Raw genomic sequence first — 22352 nt, 5'->3', positions numbered from 1 at the left:
TCATTCATTCATTGATTTCATAAATATTTATAGGGAGTATATGATGGAGCAGACATTGTGCTAAGTGCTAGGAATAAATTGTTGAGCAGAACACCTGTGGATTTACTCCCCATAGAATTTACAGTCTAGTGGGAGAGCAAGACAGACAATTGTGATAAGAATTATGAAGAATGATAAGGATGTATAAAAATCATAGAGCATAAGGCGTGATTTACTTTGGAGGGCTAAGTTCAGGGATGGTTTCCCTGAACATGTATTGAGGTATATATAGATGAACAGAAATGATTAAGTGAAGAGAGAGGGGACAGTGTCCTAGGCAGAGGGAGAAGCATGCACAAAGCCTCTGAGTCAGGAAACAGAATAGCATATCTAAGGGACAAAAAAAAGACCAGCATGGAAGATCAAATAACCAGTGTGGGAGAGACAAGCGATAAAAGAGATAGCCCAAGGCCCAAATATGAAGGGACTTCAATTCTTCCACTCATTTACTCAGTCAGTCAGCAAATATTTACTGAGCACCTACTATTGCTAGGCACTATTTCAAACATGAGATAAAAAGATGTACAAGATAGTCACAATCCCAGTGCTGGAAATTTTGGCCTTTGTCCTAAGATAAATGTGTAAATTGCACATGGCATCATTTACAAAGCAAAAATGTAAAATATATTTTTAGTTGGACACTCAGGATTACAATTTATTTAAAAATAATGTTTTAAAAGTAGATGTGTTTACTGGGAACCTCCCAGGTGACAGGTACTGAGTTAGACACTTTATAATCAATTTTTCATTTAATTTTCAAGATCATCTTGTGAAGTTGATATTTTTATTTGCACAGGTAGAAACCTAATGAAACTAAGAGAACCATCATGATGAATTTGTTTCAAATATCTTTATTCTTAGAGAGTGGACAAAGTACTCCAGGGAGGGAGATAAGAACCAGGAGACTCCTGGAGTAGTCCATGTAAGAAACAACGATGGCTTGGACTTTAGTGGTAACAGTGGAAATGGACAAGAATGGATGGAAGTGAGAGAAAGAGGGGCGTCTAGGATGTAGTCATCAAGATCTGAAATACTGGGGATGGGGTAAGTTTGCTGGAGACCATGAATTTGATTTTGGACATTTAAAAATTACTGATTTGTATTATCTATTGCTTAGAAAGCTTATTAATGGTTTTACCTCCAGGGGTCAAGTCTAGAGAACTGTGTTTTTAACTAGTGCCTCTGGTAATTCTGGCCCAATGAATTATCTCCTAAGTAAACCCAAGAAATTAGTCTCACTTGGCCGGGCGCGGTGGCTCACGCCTGTAATCCCAGCACTTTGGGAGGCTGAGGCGGGTGGATCACGAGGTCAGGAGATCGAGACCATCCTGGCTAACACGGTGAAACCCCGTCTCTACTAAAAATACAAAAAAATTAGCCGGGCGTTGTGGCGGGTGCCTATAGTCCCAGCTACTCGGGAGGCTGAGGCAGGAGAGTGACGTGAACCCAGGAGGCGGAGCTTGCAGTGAGCCGAGATCGCGCCACTGCACTCCAGCCTGGGCGACAGAGTGAGACTCCCTCTCAAAAAAAAAAAAAAAAAAAAAAAAAAAAAAAAAGAAATTAGTCTCACTAAAGTCTTAAAGAACTGATAGGACTGTGTGTGCAGGAAGCAGGTTTGGGTAGTGATTGAGAGCAGGGGCTCAAAAATCAGACTATCTCAATTTGAATTCTGGTCCTTATAACTGTATGGACCAGTTATAAGGAGTTATGGAGTTTCCCCATCTATGATGGGGACCAGTTATGGAGTTTCCCCATCTATGAAACAGGAAATTAACAACTACCTCACAGGCCATTGTGATCCATGTAAAGCACTTAGCAGGATGCCTAGTATACAGTAAGTGATAAAAAAATTCTTAGCTATCGAATTATTATGTCCAAATTACTGCACCTTTCAAAACAAACAAAAACTTGGTGTTGATGAGATACAAAGAGTGACTTCACTTACCTCGCTGGGCAGTCCCGGATGTTACAGGGCTGAAACCTAGCCAGTGGCTTCTGGAGGTGATCACACAGGGCCTCACTCACTTCCTGCCCATTGGCCATCACACACTGGGGTCTCTGAATGCGGGCTCCCAAATGACCACAGGTGGCAGAACAATGTGACCAGTTACCAGGCTCCCAAAAAGGCTCTGCAGAAAGAAAACAAAACATCACGACACCCCCAAAAGGGAAATGATGATGAGCTATAGAGGACATGGCCAAAAACCACCATGAGATGTTTTTTGGTTCTTTAAGTCTGGTTCTTTAAGTAGCATATGGAGAGAAAGCCATCTCATAGTGCAAGGGAGTCCTCTAAATCTTATTTTCCCTCAACGAATGTACTGTAATAACTGGTGAGAATGGTGGCCAGAATGGGGTCCTTGGACCACAGCCTGGAGAGGGACTATCATCGGCCAGCTGGGTCTGCCAGAAAAATCCCAGAGACAGAGGAGGCGCTCTCAGCAGTGGGCTGCCTCCTCAGCGTTCTCTAATCACAGCCAACAGGACGAGAGAGGAGGGCCTCTCTAGGGGATGCCCTAACGGGTTCAATTTCTCAAAAGTGGATCAGGCAGAGAAATGAAAGATGATTTAGCAGGAGGAACAGGGACTAGGGATTAAGCAGTAAGGTTAAAGATGCATTTGAGTTCTTTTCTTATTTTTCCATTAATTCTTAGTCTAAACTTCAGATTGATCCTGTTACTGCATAAATAATTTGTCACAGAGACATCTGAAGAGATAAACGTAGGAGTTTCCTCTACAAGAGTAGAGGCTGACCACCTCCAGTAATCCCAGCTTTTTAAAAATTTTAGTCCCTATTCCAAACAGCCTTCCCCTTCCCTGCTGACACTCAGCAAAAGATGAGGTAGGACATGATGATGATGGATCTGTGTGTGATCACAGAAGGTGCCAGATTTTCCTGTAATAATCGCAAGTAATTAATAGCTACCAGCTGTGTCCACAGGCTCTCTCACATAGCAGAGTGATTTCTTTCACTTGTTTTCCAGTTTTTCCTTCTGATTTTTGAAGTTCATTTTAAATTGCACATGGCATCATTTGCAAAGCAAAAATGTAAAATATATTTTTAGTTGGACACTCAGGAGCACAGTTTATTTAAAAATAATTTTTTAAAAGTAGATATGTTTACTGAGAACCTCCCAGGTGACAGGTACCGAGTTAGACACTTTATAATCAATTTTTCATCTAATTTTCAAGATCATCTTTTGAAGTTGATATTTTTATTTGCAGAGGCAGAAACTGAATGAAACTGAGTAACTTGCCCAAGGTCTGTCATCTGTTAGCTGGGCTGGATCCCAAGTGTGTCTGACTCTATTATGCCACAGTTCACAAAGACACCTTGGCAGTTCAAGGCAGGACATGTGCATTTCTTTTAAAATGTGTGTGTTTTTTTATTGAGGTACAACTCATATACAATAAAGTGATTATATCTCAGGTGTGCAGTTTTACAAGATTTCGCAATTGTAAGCACTTACGTAACCATGATCCAGAGCAAGGGATGTAGTATTTTCATCATCCCCCTCTTGCCTCTTTTCAATCAATTGCTCTCCCCTCCCAGGCAGCAACTCGTCCATTTCAATCAGTATACATTTTACTTATTCTTGGACTTCATATAATATGTATATATATTCTTGTGTATTTGGTTTCTTTTTTTTTTTTTTTTTTGACACAGAGTCTCACTCTGTCACCCAGGCTGGAGTGCGGTGGCGTGATCTCGGCTCAGTGCTGCCTCTGCCTCCCCAGATTCAAGCGATTCTCCTGCTTCAGCCTCCTGAGAAGCTGGGATTACAGGTGTGCACCACCACGCCCGGCTAATTTTTGTATTTTCAGTAGAGATGGGGTTTCATCATGTTGGCCAGGCTGGTCTCGAACCCCTGACCTCGTGATCCACCTGCTTCAGCCTCCCAAAGTGCTGGGATTACAGCCGTGAGCCACTGCGCCTGGCCTTCGGTTTCTTACATTGCTTAGCATAATGTTTTTGAGACTCACTCATATCATTGTGCATGTCAGTAGTTCATTTCATTTCTTCTATTGCTGAATAATGTTCCCATTGTATAAATATACCATAGTTTTTAATCTATTCTCCTGTCAATGACTATTATCAATAAGTTGAACATTCGTGAACAAAGCTTTTTGTGAACATTTTTTTTCAGGTAAATACCTGTGAGTGAAACTGCTAGGTCGAGGGTAGGTGTGCACTTAACTTTTTTAGGAGCTGCTAAATAGTCTTCCAAAGTGGTCTAAACATTTTACACACTAAGCAATGCATGACAGTTTCAGTTGCTTCACACTCTTGCCAAAATTTGGCATTGTCAGTCTTTTTGTTTTTAGCTACTCTACTGGGTATGAAATTGTATGTCACTGAGGTTTTAATTTCCATTTCCCTGATGCCCTCTATATATCATCTTTTGTGAAATGTCTGTTCAAGTCTGTTTCCCACTGTGTGTGTGTGTTTGCGTGTGTGTGTGTGTGTGTGTATGTGTGTGTGTGTGGTGGGGGATATTCATTGTTAACTTGTAGGAGTTCTTTATATATTCTAGATATAAGTTCTTCATCAGACATATGTTCTGCCAATATTTTTCCCAGTCTATGGCTTATGTATTCATTATTCTTATTGGTGTCTTTGATGAGGAGATCTTTAAAATTGTGATGCGGTCAGTCCAATTTGATAATTTGTTTTTGTTTTCTACTTAGTGCTTTTTGACACAAATGCATTTGAAAAGCAGATCATGCCATATCACTACCATATAAGACTCCTCAATGACCTCCCATGTTTTAGGAGTAAACTCTTGAGTCTTTACCTTGGACCTCAAAGCTCTGAATGATTTGGTCCTCAGCCACTCTCCAACCTCATCTCATATCCCTCTCCCTCTCCCTCTCCCTCAACTGTACCCTAGTCACATGAATCTTATTTCCATTCTGAGGCCACATTAACCTTATTCCAATTTTATGGTCTTTGCTTCTTTCTCATTTTTCTGCACAAATGGTTTCACCTCATCCTTTAGGTCTGGGCTCAAATATAAACTCTTAGAAGGCCCATCCCAACTGTCTTCACTAAAGCGGCTTCCTCCTATCACTGTGTATCTCATAGCCCTTACCACTGAGATATATCTTAAATACTTATTTGTTTACCGGTTTCTTGTGCATCTTTCCTACTGGAATGTCAAGACCATAAACACTACCCTGTTCAACACTAGGACAGGGTATGTGAAATATTAGCCATGCAACCAATATTTGTTAAATTAATAAAGGAGTCTCTTTGAAATGCTAAGCTAAGGATCCTTTGAAGGACTGGGACATTCCACAATGTGTGTGTGTGTGGTTGTATATTTGGGCACGTGCTTGTGTCTGTGTGTGTAGGAGGTGGCAGAACAATGCAGGTAGTCCCAATAAACCAAGAGTTTGACTATTCCAAAGGCTTCACCTTCACCAATAGCTTCAGCCTCACACATATCCTTTTTGTTTTTCATTAATTTATTTTAGGCAGTTCTTTTGATCTTCATGTTCCATGCCACATGCAACACACCATGGTTTCTCTGACTGGAATTTCCTCCTTCCTCTTCCCAGAACAAACATCATGACCTACATGAAAACTCAGTTGACTTCTCTAGAGAGAGGTAGGGCCCCTTCCTCGGTGATACCATTGTACTTTGGTCATCTTTTTATTATGGAACTTGTCACCGTGCTTTACAGTATCTGTTTACGTGACTGCCTCTCTCTTCAGACTGTGAGCTTCTCAAGGAGGAGGTCATCTGCATCCCCAGACCTGGGAAGAGTAAGCACTGGGCAAATATTTGTTGAATGTCCAGTGAATGGATATTTGGGTATACAATAATGTTAGTATTATGTTTAAAAGAGGAGAAGAAATGTATCATACAAATACCATAAGAGAATGATGTCATAAGTAACGTGGTGGATTGCTGATTGGCAGCTCAACACTATTTTCCCCTTCTGTGCTCTCTCTTGCATCTCAGGAGGTGAAAGCCTAGAAACTACATTTCTTAAAATCCCTACTGGTAGAGTTATATTCTGCATGATACATTATGCAAATGAGAGGCACTGCTCAAGATTTAAAAGGTGAAAATGACGTGGCCATTACTGTTCCTATATAATAGACAGAGTACAAACATGAGGTTTAAAAGGAGTTTCTTTGTGGCCGGGCACAGTGGCTTGCGCCTGTAATCCTAGCACTTTGAGAGGCCGAGGTGGGCGGATCACGAGGTCAGGAGATTGAGATCATCCTGGCTAACAGGGTGAAACCTGGTCTCCACTAAAAATACAAAAAATTAGCTGGGCGTGGTGGCAGGCGCCTGTAGTCCCAGCTACTTGGGAGGCTGAGACAGGGGAATGGCATGAACCTGGGAGGCGGAGCTTGCAGTGAGCTGAGATCATGCCACTGCACTACAGCCTGGGCAGCAGAGCGAGATTCTGTCTCAAAATAAATAAATAAATAAACAAAATAAAATAAAAAACAATTAAAAAAAGAGTTTCTTTGTGTCCTTCTGTGATTTACCCACTTTTGAGCTACAAGGAGCTGAGATGACCAGTAATGGTTTCCTGTGATTCTAGCATTTCTAATTTTCTTAACTCTACCTTGATCCCTTGGCCTTCTGCAGAGTTTTACAAGCTTGTAATACTTAGATTAGGTTCTCCTGATTAAGCACTGATGCATAACAAAGTTGGTGTGTATGGAAAATTATGTCTTGAAAAAAGAACAATTAAAAAATCAATTCCAATACTTATAGCAGACTATTAATATCTATTAATATTTACCAAATTGGCAATAGTTTTGAAACTGGAAATCAATATCTATATTATCACAAATAATGGTGCACATTTGAGATATGAGTTCTGTAGGCTTCCTCAGGAGTGGATTTTTCTAAAAAGTGTTTCAATATGGAAAGAATAAGTTGAACCACTAAAGACTGAGGGTCAAGAAAAAGGCTGGCCAAATGCCTAGAAATAATTTTACATATTGCAAAGTGAAAAACACAGATGGTCTTTTAGCTAAATCCTTTTCCTTACACATGCCTCACACATAGCAAATCTGAAAATGTCAAAATCCCAGACCTTGAGGCAGGGGTTCTCCTGTTGGGTCATTGCTGTTGGTTCTAGTGTTGGTTGCCTGGAGAACGTACTTTTTATGTCCTTGCGGAAATACAATTCTACTCTCTGGCCATCTTCGTTCTGAGAAAAAAAAAAAAGTAGCACTTTTTACCAATTAGACATTATCTAATTATTGGTCCAGCTTGGGTGTTCTTAAAGACAGCTATTAGAAAATGAGTCCTCTCTAATAATACTGTGCTCCTGGATACTCAAGCTCATGACCACAGGTCTGGGAGGTGTGTGTGAGTATGGATGTGTGGGGTGTTATAGGAGTTTAGAGTTACTCACTGTGCTAGCATGTGGCATCTCTGCATGTTTCCAGGGTTTCTAGCCTAAACTGCGAGATGAAAAAAATGTATTCAACAGAATTCCAAAAGGGACTGGAGAAAGCAGACTGGTTGGATAGAGCTCTGCCTCTCAAGAGGGAATGCTGGGAGCAAGAGAATGGGCAGTGTTCCCTAGGCTCGCATGGTGAGGAGTACGGGCTTTTAGGAAGGTTGTGAAGCTTGCACATAAGAGCAGAGGATGGCGGAGGAATGCCGTGATTTGATCTCTCCATCAAGTTACCAAAGTCATGAGCTGCTTGGCTTGAGGGGATTCCTGAGAGAAGAGGTATGCCAGGTAGGAGTGAGACAAGCATGCAGATTCATGAGTGGAAATGGGCAGAAGAAAGAAACAAGGCTGGGGTTTCTCAGGGAGCATGGATAAATCATTCAAGAACCAGACAGAGTTAGCCTAGCCAATCTGTTGCAACTCTTCCATTCCAAGATTTTGGAAGATCACACAGAGGCTTTTTGGAAAGAGCCACATGGTGGCACACCACTGCCTTTGTCAGTACTAAGAGTCCATGAGGGGTAGCAGGGAGAGCACCAAAAGAGCAGACTACATATTCGGGCACTAGTCCAGACTCTTTATGAGCCCAAGGCTCCTCATAAATATAATGAGATTAAAAAATACCACCCACAACACTGTGCTATCATAAGTATCACAAGAATTAATGCGCATCAAAATGCTTTGTGCATGACAGCTATTCCAACTCCCTGCATTGGCACCCCCTATCTCTTTATATCTCTGGGCTCCTCTAACTGCCCACAAGGGAAGCTATGGAGAAATCTCTTTCATGTTTTCTCCTCTTGGTTTAGCAATGGATTCTATACTCTTATACTAATTTTGCCAACAGTTCAATTTCATTCCTTCATGAAACCATTACTTAACACTAACATCTGGCCGGGCGCGGTGGTTCACGCCTATAACCCCAGCACTTTGGAAGGTCAAGGCAGGCAGATCACGAGGTCAAGAGATTGAGACCATCCTGGCCAACATGGTGAAAACCCGTCTCTATTAAAAATACAAAAATTAGCTGGACATGGTGGTGCGCGCCTATAGTCCCAGCTACTCAGGAGGCTGAGGCAGGAGAATCACTTGAACCCAGGAGGCGGAGGTGGCAGTGAGCCGAGATCGTGCGCGCTCCAGCCTGGTGACAGAGCGAGACTCCGTTTAAAAAAAAAAAAAATCACACACACACACACACAAACACTAACATCTGTGTTAGGTGCTGGGAATACAGGGTGGTAAAATAGGGTGTTAGAATTTAGTGCTCATTTTTAAGCAGGCAGTGGTAACAATGGTTAAAACCATCTGATGTCCATCTTGTTCATTCCTCAACTCCAAAACCAACAAAACTGGGGCCTACTTTGTGCATATTACAGGAGGCACTTAAGGAGCAATAAGAATTTGACACTTACCCAGCAAGTGGAGTACAGATGTTGCCACTGCCTTTCCAAGAGCATTGGTGGCTGTGCAGATGTAGCTTCCTTCATTTTCAAGGGAAACATTCTGCAATAACAGGGATCCATTGAAAAGCAAGGAAACATTGCCACTCAGAGATCCTCCTCTCTTCAACCAAGTTATATTAGGCTGAGGGACACCTTTGGAACAAAAACAAATATGACAAAGGCAATTCCTTTAAGAACAGGGCCACAGAACCACTTGACAAATACCATTCACTGTTTTGACTATAAGTCAGCATATGGGTTTAATCATATATAATAGGAAAAATGGCTATTTCTATTTCTATAGCTACTCTATGGCAGATGGAGGATTCTCTTAAAGCAAAGGGCTTTGGTCTATGGGGCATGTGACTGGTTTACACATATAAGTTACGGAATGGAAACCAAGGAGAGTAGGATTGCTCTGTATTGGGAAGGCAGAGAATTTTGAAGGTGGGTAGGGTAGGGGGAGTGTGGTTGGAAAGAAGGAGTTGGTGAAGCTGGGGGAATGTGGAGGCAGAGACACAGTGAGAAATTCCCAGGGGTAGGTTGTCACAAGGAAGTCTTTGGAAAACATAAATATCTCCTAGAGGTCTTTAAGTTGTTTGCTATACATATACAATTAAACATTCCTCCCTCAGGAAGAATATACAACATCCAGGGAAACAGAGTTCATTAATTCTTTGTAAAAGAGGATAACTTCAAGGAGAAAAAGTAAGTGCTGAGTTTCAATTCTGGGTCAATGCAGTGAGATGCAGGGACTGTAAGCAACATTGCAGGAGCCTAGACACAGGGGGGAACACAAGGAATTTAAAGAATTTATTTCCCCAAGTCTTGAGAAGTCTTAGCATTTTGCTGGGCTTTGGAATTTATGATTCAGAGGAATAGAGAAATTTCATTTGGTTGTTCTTCTTCTTTTCTTTTTCTTTTTCTTTTTTTTCTTTTTGAGATGGAGGCTCCCTCTGTCACCTAGGCTGGAGTGCAGTGGCACAATCTTGGCTCACTGCAACCTCCTGGGCTCAAGTGACCCTCCCTTCCTCAGCCTCCAAGTAGCTGGGACTACAGGTGCAAGCCATCACACGCAGCTAATTTTTGTAAAGACAGGGTTTCACCATGTTCCTCAGGGTAGTCTTGAACACCTGGGCTCAAGCGATCCCCCGCCTCAGCCTCCCACTGCACCTGACCCATCTGGTTCTTAAGAGCTGGAATAGCTTCAGATGATGCCAAGATTGCTCTAGGCAACTGTTTTGGGGGATGTTTTCTCCTCTTGCAGTGCTCTGGCTAGTGAGAACGGAGAAGACATGGTATGGCTTTCTGACTTAAAAAAAAGATGCCACCACTATTATCATGACATGTGCAACACACCTTACAGTAGGCAAAATGCATGCTCCATGAACATGGTGACACTTGAATTCTCATGGTTATTCCTATTTCCTGGGAGGTAGTCATTGTTAGCTGTATCTCACAATTAAGGAACCTGGTAAGCCTTTTGACTTCAGGTCCAGTTCTGTCCTTTACATCAAGCTGATTATTCAAGTCTCTTAAGGAAGTCATTGTGTGGCTTTGGAGGAAACTGTTGATCTAGAAATGCTTAAATTTACTTGTAGAAACCTAAGACTGATATTGGCACTGAAGTATTGCCTGAAAACTCAAGGTGAAAAAAAGACTAAATTTCTATTCAAAGAGGAGGTGGAAATGCATAGGGGGAGCACTATCTTGGCTGGGTTGGGGTGAGGCTTTGTTCTCATTCTCAATAGTTATTAGTTCTGTAGCCTTGGGCAAAGCACTTTAGATTTTAACTGTGTCATCTGTGAAAGGAATCTGAAAGAAGAATAGGAACTTCATCATGTTCAGATATACTATTTGAAGTTTTTAAAATTGGAGTCTGAGGTGGTTGCCCTTGGGGCTTTTTGTCCTTAATCCTGTGGCTTTGTATGATCCAAGTATGGTAGGCAGAATTCTAAAGACATTGCCCCAAGATTCTCATCCTTTGATTACTCAATCACATGTCAATCTAGGCACTGGTGTGAAGGGAATTTGCAGATACAATTAAGGTTACTAATCAGTTGGCCTTAAAATGGGGAGATATCTGGGCGGGCCCACTGTAATTCTGTAAGTCCTTAAAATCAGAAGAGAAGGGCAGAAGCTATCAGGGACATATGGAGAAAGAGAAAGTAGGAGAGATGAGTCAGAAGAGGAGTTCAGAGAGATTCAAAGTGTGAGAGCAACGTAACCCACCATTGCTAGTTTTAAAGATAAAAGGGCCCTGAGCTGGGGAGTGCAGGTGGCCTCTAAAAGCGCGAGTGGCCTTCAGCTGACAGCTCTCAAGAAAATGGGAACTTCAGTTTTAAAATGATAAGGGATTCGGCCAATAACCTGAAGAAGCTTGGAAGCAGATTGATTTCCAGAGCCTCCAGAAAGGAGTGCAGCCATGCTACCACCTTGATCTTGGCCTTAGATACTCTAAGTGTAACACTCAGTTCAGCAATTCTGTGCAAAGATGACCCACACAACATAGGTGACATAATATATGGGTATTGTTTTAAGCTTCTAAGTTTGTGTTAATTTGTCACAGTAGCAATAGAAAACCAATACACCAAGAGATTTGTTTTAAATTTTGTTATAAAGACTAGGCTAGCCCTAAATAGCTGAAGAAATGCTAATCACATGTGCATATATCTTTTTTCGTATTTTCTTCTACACATATATGCATACAGAAAGTTTAAGCTTTCTGAAAGGTCACAGCTATGAAACATTGGAGCTGAGATTTATACTAATACAATTTGATTCAGAACCTTTCTTAACCACAATATAGGTAGATGTTATACATCTCTTAATATATTTATTCCTATGCATGTTATAGTTTTTTGTTGTTGCAGTAAACAAGATTTTTAAAAATGTATTTTGTAGTTGTTTATTGCCAACACTTAGGAAAGCTATAAGCATCTGCATATTTATTTTGTTTCTAGTCATCTTACCGAACTTTATTATTTTGAATAGTTTTTCTAATTGATTTTCTTGTTTTTTAAGGTAAATAATTGTATCATTTGCACACAATGACAATTTTCTCTTCCTTTCCAATATGTATACTTCTGATTTCTTTTTCTTGTCTTATTGTATTAGTGTTTCCAGAACAATGCTGAATAATAACCACTATAGCAGTTATGTTAGACTGAATATTTGTGTCCCTCCCCACCACATCTTGATCTTGGACCTCCTTCAACATGAAAAGTTTAATCTTGGACTTCCCATCCTCCAGAACTGTAAGAAATAAATTTTCTGTTGTTTATAAGCCACTCAGTCAATAGCATTTTTCTTATAGCAGCCCCAGTGGTCTAAGACAGCAGGCATATTTGTCTTGTTTCCAACTTTAATGGGAATATTACTAATGTTTCTTTCTTAAGCATGATGCTTTTTTTGGTATATACATTTCCTTCTATTTCTAGCCTACAAGAAAATTTCTCAGTCTTTGAGTTTAACATTTAATTTGCTTATTTTAAAGTAAATCATTTAAAACTATTAATTTTATTCTGAGTACAGCTTTGGCTACGTATCTTATGTTTTGAAATGCAATACAACTATTGTCATTATTTCATTCACTTGAAAAATGTTTATGGAGTGCCTACTCTATGTAAGACTCTGTGGCAATGCTAAGGATATAATGGTGAACTAAGTTCCTCATGTACCTTAATCTAGAGTAGGCCCATGCATCAAAAAAGCCAACTGCAATACAAAGAGATAAGAGTCTGCAATAAAGGTAAACTACTGGATGCCACTGGAGCACAGAAGCTGTACCTCATGTAGACTGGAGAGAAAGATAGGGAAGATACCTGCAAGGAGGAACATAGAGTGCAGATGTGGGAAAGCATGGGAACAGGAGCAAGAGCCAGACTTTTCATGGTATAGTGCCTTGTTTTTTGATTGAATGTATTACCTGGATCACCTATCCTCAACTTTTAAAAAGTTAATAATAGAGCTCAGAAACATCTTTGATTTAACTTCTTGTTAAATTTTCTCTTGGGGTCCCTTTTAGCTCTAAGATATGTGTGAGATCAATTCATTCATTCATCCATCTATTCTTTCATATATTATTTAATTCACTCTCATTATTCACTCTCTATGACCAGAATTCTTTTATAGCATTATTACTGCATTAATCTCAGTTCTCCACAGTAGATCATGAGTATAGGCCTGGCAAAGATTAGATGTGTGAATGTTTGCTGAATCCATAAATGAATAAACTAGGGAATGCATTTACTAGAAGAAAACCATATTCTATCCCAAAGATACATCAGCGTGACTTTTTTGGTTATTCATGCCAATGCTCTCTCCAAGTAGCAAAGACAATAAAGCGCTGACTGTATAGTAAAGTCCTCATGAACTCAGACACTATTATTTTGGAATCTATGGTAATTTAGAGAAGGGTTATACTAGCTAGGAAGAGAAAAAATCTCCTTACATATTTGAGGGCAAAAGTGCCAATCACTTCAGAAATTCCTTCAAATACTTCACCGGCCTGCACAACATATATACAATTGTTATGTGAGTATAAATCGATATTTATAAATTAAAGTGGCTTCCTTTAAGACCCTAAGTAATTCTCGCTTAAATGACTGAACATTTCTAAAAGCAATTCATAGACTTGAAAACATTTTATAATTCAGGGATGTTTATTAATTCAGACTTGCCTCTTACAATTGTCCAAATTAGTGAGCTTTTCTCAAGACATAAAGCCTCTTACAGTGAAAGACCCTAAACAATTTCAGATACATTGGCTTATTCATTATTCCTCCACGGTAAGAAGCTGGTAAGTGGTGTTGTCAATTCTACATTGAAACAAGGTTTACCAGAGGCCTTCAGCCAGGCTAAACAAGCTGTGTGGAGATCTCCAGGGAGAGCGTTTCTGGCAGAGGGAACAGCAAGTACCTTGGCCCTGAAACAGGGTTCTCAACCTGGGGACCACGAGACTCACGTGGATCCACAGATATGATTCAGGAGTCGGTGACCTTTTTACCAACTCTAGTTGAAATGTAGCACTTCTATCAATTATGAATGTAAGCCACAGACCAAGGTAGCAGTATCTTTAACTCTCTCACCAATGGAAGTCACAGATATTTTCGTATCACATTACAAGTGTGACCAGATCTCTCAAAATATTTTTTATGCCAACACTACTTCAAAAATATGGTAACTATTGGACCCAATGCTAGATGTTGAATTTGATGCATTTGTAATGAAGTACATATATTATTCGATCACACATTTGGTTTATTAATATTCTGACACCTATATTTTTATCATAATTGGTTTTCTTTAAATGCAGTATATTTTATTTTATACCTTTGAAAATATTATTTCAGAAGTAGTACCACAGGCTTCATCAGACTGGTCCAGGATAGATTCCTCCAATTTTGGAGGAAAATAAAAGAGCATGTGGCTGCAGGGATGTGAGCCAGGGGAAGAGCAGTAGGTGACAAGGTCAGAGAAGTGGCAGGTGGGGCTCAGGTCATAGCCTGATAGGTCATTGTAAGGCTTTGGTTTATATTCCAAAGATTTTGAAGAATGGCATGAGCTGACTTGTGTTTCTAAAGGACTGCTCTGACAGCTGTGTTGATTGCAGGCAGCAAGGGCAGAGGCAGGGAGACCAGTGAGGAACCTGTCAAGATAATCCAGCCTAGAGATGATGGTGACTTGGACCAGTGTAGTAGCAATGAACGAGGTAAGAGATGGTCATATTCTGGGCCTATTCGGAAGGTAGAGCAGACAAAATTTGATGGGGGTGGGGTAGTGTGAGAGAGAAAAGCAAGTAAAAAATGACTCCAGGATTTGTGGCTCAAGCAAATTAAATTACTGCCTTGTCATTCACTGAGATGAGGGACACTATGAGAGAAGTAAGTTTGGGAGCAGAACTCAGGAGAGCAGTTTTGGACATGTTAGGTTTGAAATAACTATTACATATCCACGGAGAGATGCTGAGCAGGCATGTGGATATGTTAATCTAGAGCTTAGGGGAAAGGTCTGTGCTGAAAATATAAATTTAACAGTTTCCGGTATATAAATGTCATATTTGAATCCTTGTGCATGTATGGGATCAATAGGGAGACAGTACATGTAGAGAAGAGAAAACGTCTGAGGACTGAGGCCTGGGGTAGTTCAACTTAGAGATCAGGGACAAGAGGTAGGACAAAAGAGGCTACAAAGGAACAGATACTATGGTAGGTAGAAAAGAAAGTGGTTTCCTCGAAGCGGAGAAGGAGGGAGTAACAATTGTCCAGTGCTATTGTAGTCAAATGAGCAAGTAAGGTAAGGCCTAAGAACTTACCACGGGGCCTGATGCGGTGGCTCACACCTGTAATCTCAGCATTTTGGGAGGCCGAGGTGGGCAGATCACCTGCGGTCAGGAGTTTGAGGCCAGCCTGGGCAACATGGTGAAACCCTGTCTCTACTAAAACTACAAAAAATATTTAGCCTGTAATCCCAGCTTCTCAGGAGGCTGAGGCAGGAGAATTGCTTGAACCCGGGAGGTGGAAGTTGCAGTGACCCAAGATCACACCACTGCACTCCAGTCTGGGCAACCGAGTGAGAATCTGTCTCAAAAAACAAACAAACAAACAAACAAACAAACCTGATCACTGAAGTTAGCAATTCACACTTACATGGTAAGCTGTTGGTGACCTTGACAATAGCTATGAAGGTAATGGTATGGAGAATGTTTGGTTGGAGTGGATTCAAGAGAGAATGAAGAGAAATGAAATTGAAGACAGCAAGTATAAACTACTCTTGAGGCACTTTGCTATAAATGGAAATCAAGAACTGAGGCAATAGCTGGAGAGGGAAGTGGAGTCTAGGGCAGGGAATTTAGGGATGGTTTTGCTCACCTGGAATTCTTATCTCATCTCCCTACTTCCACCCTTGCCTTCCTTTTACTCTCTGATTTTTTACAGTCTATTTTCAACACAATAGCCATAGTGTTTCTTCTAAAAGATAGCTCAGATCATGACACTCCTTTGCTTAGAATCCTCTAATGGCTTCCATCTCACTTAGAACAAAAAATAAACTGCTTATGATGTTTTATGATCTGCTAACATACATGGTCTTCCCTCAACCCTTGCCCACCAACCACCTCAAAACACAGAAAAAAAACAGAGCCAGAGAGAGATGGATTTTTATTTTTTTAGTGATGGGGTCTCACTGGGCTGGAATGCAGTGGCTATTCACAGGCATGATCACAGCATACGGAAGCCCCAAACTTCTGGGCTCAAGGGATCCTCCCATCTCAGCCTCCTGAATAGCTGGAACTATAGGTATGCACCATTGTGCCTGGCTAAGGGGTGGATTCTTGATTAAATCATTTAAGTTCCTGAATCCAGATGTGTCTAAAATTATGTCCAGAGTGTCTACACTCCAGGACTTTTCAGTTTTATTAGCCAATAGTTTCTTCATTTTTTCTTAAGCCAGTTCGAGGTGGTTCTCTGTTCCCTGTAACCATGGGAGTCTAGACTAAAAACTAAGGTATGAAAACAACCAAGATGGCCAAACAGCCATGCCAGCACAAGCTTCTCAGAACAAACTGACAAAGTTACATTCCAAAAGAAAATGTCAGAAACAGGAAGTTTGAAATGAAGAGCACAGGACCACACTAGAGTACAGGACCAAGTCCTTCCTTCTCACTACTCACTGTCCCATGGGCCATTTCATCTATTTTGGGAAATATAATGATAATTTCTGTGCTGAAAACTCCCACATCTACCTATCCAATCTTAATCTCTCCCTTGAATTCAAGACTCCTGGACATCTCCCATTGGCACAACATATCCCACAGGCACCTCAAACTCCGTTAAGTCCCATAGTGAACTCCAGCTCCCTCTCCTACCCCACAGGCCTGTTCAGCACCTAGATGCATCGTTACACGTGTAAACATTTTCAAAGATCTGAACAGGCCAGAGGAAATTCAGACAGATTTCTTCCTACCACTGCTCTTTATGGTGTTTCAAAATAACACATTTGCTCTGTTGCAACAGCTATAAAATGTCAGAAATAGTTTAAACTTATTTATCTAACCTTAAAGACAGGCTATTTCCCCCAAGACTTGCAACTCTGAAATATTCAACATTCTGTTTCCACAATGCTGAAATTGTTTTGGAAGACAAATGTTGTGGAAAAAGTTCAGAGCCGGAGGGGCTGTGAAACATGTGTTGCAAAAAGTTTGCACCTCAGGGGTGTCTTTAAACTAGTCAGTGTTTAAAAACAAATTTCCTTCATCCTTGAAAGGCCCATGAAATATTCCACACTATAAATCCCTGGCCTATTCAGACTGCCCTGAAATACTGGATCTTTAAATAAATATATATTATACCTATATTTTTTTCTCATGTTTGTTTCTTCCAGCTACTCAAAACTCACTCAGAATTCTGCATTACTTTTTCATATACGACAAATGAAGATTTAAGCTACCATCGGTTACCTCTGGGGAATCATGAAGAAATGATGTTGCCAATTTATGAAAGGCAAATCAAACACAGGATAGACAAAGGGAGTCATCACTAATAAATGAAGAAATAAATAAGAGTTCAAGGGTTCAGTGTCAGAGAAAGTATCTCAAAGCTACTAGAATAATGAATGCACTCTTCTTAACTGCAGGGCCAATCTGTGCAGCATAGTAAATTTTGTAAGGAACGTTCCTCTTCTGAGTTAACTGCGTACCCTTTTGTTCTTTTTGAAAAATACGTTATGTATGCTTTTTGGATACAATGGACTATCCATCATTGAGGCCATATCCAGAACTCTCTCCAAATAGAGGGCTCTGGCTTTTACTATTTACAGAATTCTCTTGAATAGCTGTTTAAGTACTTTCTTTTATCTAATAAATTCATGTTTAGATTGACATAATCTGTTCCCCAATCAATTTGATTTCTGAGGATTTATAAATCATCTGGGTCACAGTATCTATTCCCAACTCCATCATTAAAACTCCTTCCCTAAAGGCTTTTGAACTGTGTTTCTTCTGACATGGAGAAGGGTGTCAACAAGTCCTCTTCCTGGTGTGGTCACCCTGATCTCTCATGTACCCTGGGCTTCTGCTTTGTGCGAGCCTGGGCAGTTCTTTAACGCCACCAGACATATCTCATGAGCACCACACAGTTCACTGCTGGATATTGTCCTCCAGGGTCTTATTTATAGGCTAGAAAGTGCCAGTGAAAATTATTATATCAAAACCAAAAACCTTCAGTAGTTCCTTGAAGAAGAAGAAAGTCAAGAGTTGGTGCAAATCAAGCATAGCGATACAGCTGGAGCTATGCAAATGGTGTAAACTACTGATTCTAGTAAAGGGGATAGGAGGAACTCCTAAACAACAGCTCAAAAGGGAGAACCATGGACATTCCTGAGGCCCTTCCTGATAATCAGCAATCCTGGTAATCTATCAATATAACATTGGGATGTAGATGAACAAATAGCTATTAGCCAGTTAAAAATATTAGTTATTTGGAGATCATGCACCAAAATCTCCAAGTGGGTTCCACTGCTGTCACCAGCAAAACCCCAGAGGACTATGTGTGGGCTGCTGGTGTCTTGGGGTGACATCTCAAGGCCATGTTGATTCCCCAGGACTCCATTTCCTCTTTCCTCAAACCACTGACTCTTGCCTTTGGTTCTTCTGAGCTGCACCTCTCACTCGATTTCTGGGGGGTCTTTTCTCTTCAGGAATGGTAGGGAGTAAGAGTCAGTTTTCCTAGCTCTATAGCTTTTCCTGTTCTCAGAGGAGAAAAGCACAAAAGCCTTTTCAGTTTAGGGGAGTCACTGCTAAGAACAGCTATCCTCCAGCCCGGGAACTGCACTGTTCTCCAAACACACCACACTGGCTTGTAAAGCTGTTCTATGTGCTGTTCTCGCCATTGCAGATCATTTGCTATTCCCTTTCACTACCTGGAACATTTCTCCTCATTCTTAAAGACCCACCTCAAAATCACTTCCTTGATCCTCTTGGACATTGACAGCTGATTTCTCCTGGGAGAATCTTTGAACACTGAGGCATCAATTGTTGGCATGCCTGATTCTACCTTCAGAATGAGCCCAGCGCATGGACCTGGGTTCTACCATTTAGCCCCCACTCCTAGTTCACTCCCAGTTACCCACTCCTGGTTCACTCCTAGTTTGAGTTTACTCCTGGTTACTCACTCCTGGTAAATTCTAGTTTACTCCTGATTACTCACTCCTGGTTCACTCCTGGTTTACTCCTGGTTCTAGTTGACCTCTGGTTACCCACTAATTCCTGAGGAAGAGTCTCTCATTTTGAGAGGATATTAATTTCCAGGGACCTCTTTGGCCCCATTTACTGGCTAAATCAGTGGTTCTTAACCTTGGCTGCACATTAGAATCTTCTAGCGAAGCTTTAAAAATCCTTGGTTCTCAGGATATACTGCCGATGAATTAAATCAGAATCTCTCAGGGCAGGGCTGGGGAGATGTTGTGGTGTCCAGGCCTGAACTGACATTAACCATAATAATAAAATGACCTGACTGTAGTATGCGTCAGTCATCAAAATGAATAACTGGGTATTGAATTAATAACTAGGGGAAATAAATGAATGAAAAGAAAAAAACCAGGGTTATGTAAGTTGGGATGTTACTAGAGAGGCCAAAATTCTACACAGGTCCTATGGGGCTCTTCCCATAAAGGAGTGTTTTTCTTCCATTAACAAGGTCCTGCATGATTTTCTCAGACTGTACTCAGAAGCTTGCATGCTTTCTTATTTCCGGAGGTTGAATTCCAACAAAATTCCCTTTCCCTCAGTCCCCACCCTGAGTGGGTGCTGTGGGCCTCTCTGTCTTGCTGTGAAGACATAGGTCATAGCAGCCAGAATGAACTAGTGGGTCATTCAGGGCCTTCTGATGGTTCCCTGTGTTTTATAATGGATGCTGCTCCATGCTGCACAGTTGTCCTGTGCTCTCTGCTGCTGCCTGGGGGTCTCAGCACACAGAGCCAAAAGCAGAGAGTCCTGGAGGGCAGAGAGCAAGCAAGGCATTTCTTACAGTATAAGTAGATTTGAGTGGTATACAGCATTCAAAACCCTTTACTTTTACTGTCTGGTATGAAAAGCTTCCCAATTGCTATCAAATCTCATATAGGTTTGGTAAACTCCGGACTAGCCACTCTGGCTCCTGTTGGGACACCAATACAAGGAGCCAAGGGAACACAGGCCAGCCAGGAGGCACCACTCAGAGACTCATGGAATTAAAGCAACTCATTTCTTTAGAAGCCTGGACTTCAGAAGATCACTGAGGAAAGAGCTTCCGTCCAAGAGCAGAGGAGGATACAAAGCTCCTGCCCTGTGGATTGTGCCAGTGTCTAGTGCACCATCTCACAAGCTCAACAGGACCAAGCCAGGGCCATTTTATTAATGTTAAAACTTAGGGGAGCTAAATGAGTCTTAATATCAGAAATACAGTAACCAAGAAACAATGGGAGGCCAGGCACCATGGCTCCCACCTGTAATCTCAGCACTTTGGGAGGCCGAGGTAGGAGGGTTGCTTGAGGCCAGGAGTTCTAAACCAGCCTTGGCAGCACAGTGAGACCTCTGTCTCTACAAGAAAAAAAAAATTAGTCAGGTGTGGTGGTGCATGGCTGTAGTCTCAAGGGGCTAAGGCAGGAGGACTGCTTGAGCACAGGAGTTTGAGGCTGCAGTGAGCTATGATCATGCCACTGCACTCCAGCTTGGGCAAGAATGAAGCACTGTCTCTAAGCAAAAAAAAAAAAAAAAAAAAAAAGGAAGAAGGAAAAAAGAAAAGAAAGACAAAAGAGAGATTATGGAGTTGAAATCTGAAATAAGATATCATTATGGAGTGTTCATATGTTCTTTTGGCAGTAGGAATCTGCCATTGTCACAGGAATCCATGACTTTCAAACATTATTAGTAGTAGTAGTAGTAGTAGCAGAACAAGCTCTCTTTAAAAATTTTTTATAAGAAAGTCCGATTCATAAAACTGCAAAGCATAGAGGTCTTTTGGTTGAGTTATATGTTGGCGGACGAGGAATAGGTAGGGTAGAAGGGGAAGGCTGGGTCCTTGACAAGGCTCCATGGAATCTATAGTCCGAAAACCATTGGTTTAGCCATTGGTCTAATGATGGTGCATGGAAGAAAGGTGACTGGTTGTTTGGAGGATAGGGAATGGGTGGGCACACAATGTGGAACTACATGATGACAGTACATGGGGCCTTATGGGTCAGTCTGTTGTTACCATGTAATAGGGTAAATATTAACATGGGGCTGAGTGTCTGTGGAGTTTTCAGGACAGAGAAATGTACTGGTGGCACTGAAGACAGGGGTGGGGTATAGATTTTGGGGATGAAAGCATTGTTGTCAACAATAGGACTGGACCACCAACGCTGTACTTGAATGCTTCAAGACATGGCAACACTCAATACATGCAGACCCATAAGCCTAAGCACAAGGTTTTTTGCAATGAAGTCTGAAATTTGATAGGTGTTTGAAGAGCCCCTCCTGTTTTTCGTATTGCATATCCAGCTACCTTATTCTAGATTTCTTTCTACTTCTTGATTGTATACAGACCCATGTTTTCACATGAGAAATTGAGATTGATAAAAGATGCAAAGAAAATTATTTTTTCAAGAAGCACTCAAAATAGAGCTTCAGTGAATCTTTAACACCCCACTGTCAACATTAGACAGATAAAAGAGACAGAAAGTTAGCAAGGGTATCCAGGAATTGAACTCAGCTCTGCATCAAGCGGACCTAATAGACATCTACAGAACTCTCCACCCCAAATCAACAGAATAAACATTTTTTTCAGCATCACACTACACTTATTCTAAAATTGACCACATAGTTGGAAGTAAAGCACTCCTCAGCAAATGTAAAAGAACAGAAATTATAACAAACTGTCTCTCAGACCACAGTGCAATCAAACTAGAACTCAGGATTAAGAAACTCATTCAAAACCGCTCAACTACATGGAAATTGAACAACCTACTCCTGAATGACTACTGGGTACATAATGAAATGAAGGCAGAAATAAAGATGTTCTTTGAAACCAACAAGAACAAAGACACAACATACCAGAATCTCTGGGACACATTCAAAGGAGTGTGTAGAGGGAAATTTATAGCACTAAATGCCCACAAGAGAAAGCAGGAAAGATCTAAAATTGACACCCTAACATCACAATTAAAAGAACTAGAGAAGCAAGAGCAAACACATTCAAAAGCTAGCAGAAGGCAAGAAATAACTAAGATCAGAGCAGAACTGAAGGAAATAGAGACACAAAAAACCCTTCAAAAAATCAATGAATCCAGGAGCTGGTTTTTTGAAAAGATCAACAAAATTGATAGACCACTAGCAAGACTAATAAAGAAGAAAAGAGAGAAGAATCAAATAGACACAATAAAAAATGACAAAGGGGACATCACCACCGATCCCACAGAAAC

At 40.9% G+C, this 22352-nt stretch overlaps 1 protein-coding gene across 2 annotated transcripts in view; it reads right to left on the bottom strand.

Annotated features, from left to right (window-relative positions):
- The window catches only part of ADAMTSL3 (ADAMTS like 3), a 385342-nt gene that overhangs the window by 16580 nt on the left and 346410 nt on the right, over positions 1–22352 (bottom strand). For both annotated transcript variants that reach the window (XM_055277435.2, XM_055277434.2), the window contains exons 24-26: positions 8886–9068; positions 7105–7221; positions 1985–2168 (exon numbers count right to left, since the gene is read on the bottom strand). In XM_055277435.2, the coding sequence (XP_055133410.2) occupies positions 1985–2168; positions 7105–7221; positions 8886–9068 (484 nt within the window). The remainder of the gene's footprint in view (positions 1–1984; positions 2169–7104; positions 7222–8885; positions 9069–22352) is intronic.

Source organism: Symphalangus syndactylus, chromosome 5 (assembly GCF_028878055.3).
Source record: "Symphalangus syndactylus isolate Jambi chromosome 5, NHGRI_mSymSyn1-v2.1_pri, whole genome shotgun sequence".
NCBI classification, from domain to species: domain Eukaryota; kingdom Metazoa; phylum Chordata; class Mammalia; order Primates; family Hylobatidae; genus Symphalangus; species Symphalangus syndactylus.
This window is presented reverse-complemented; position numbering and strand designations above follow the sequence as displayed.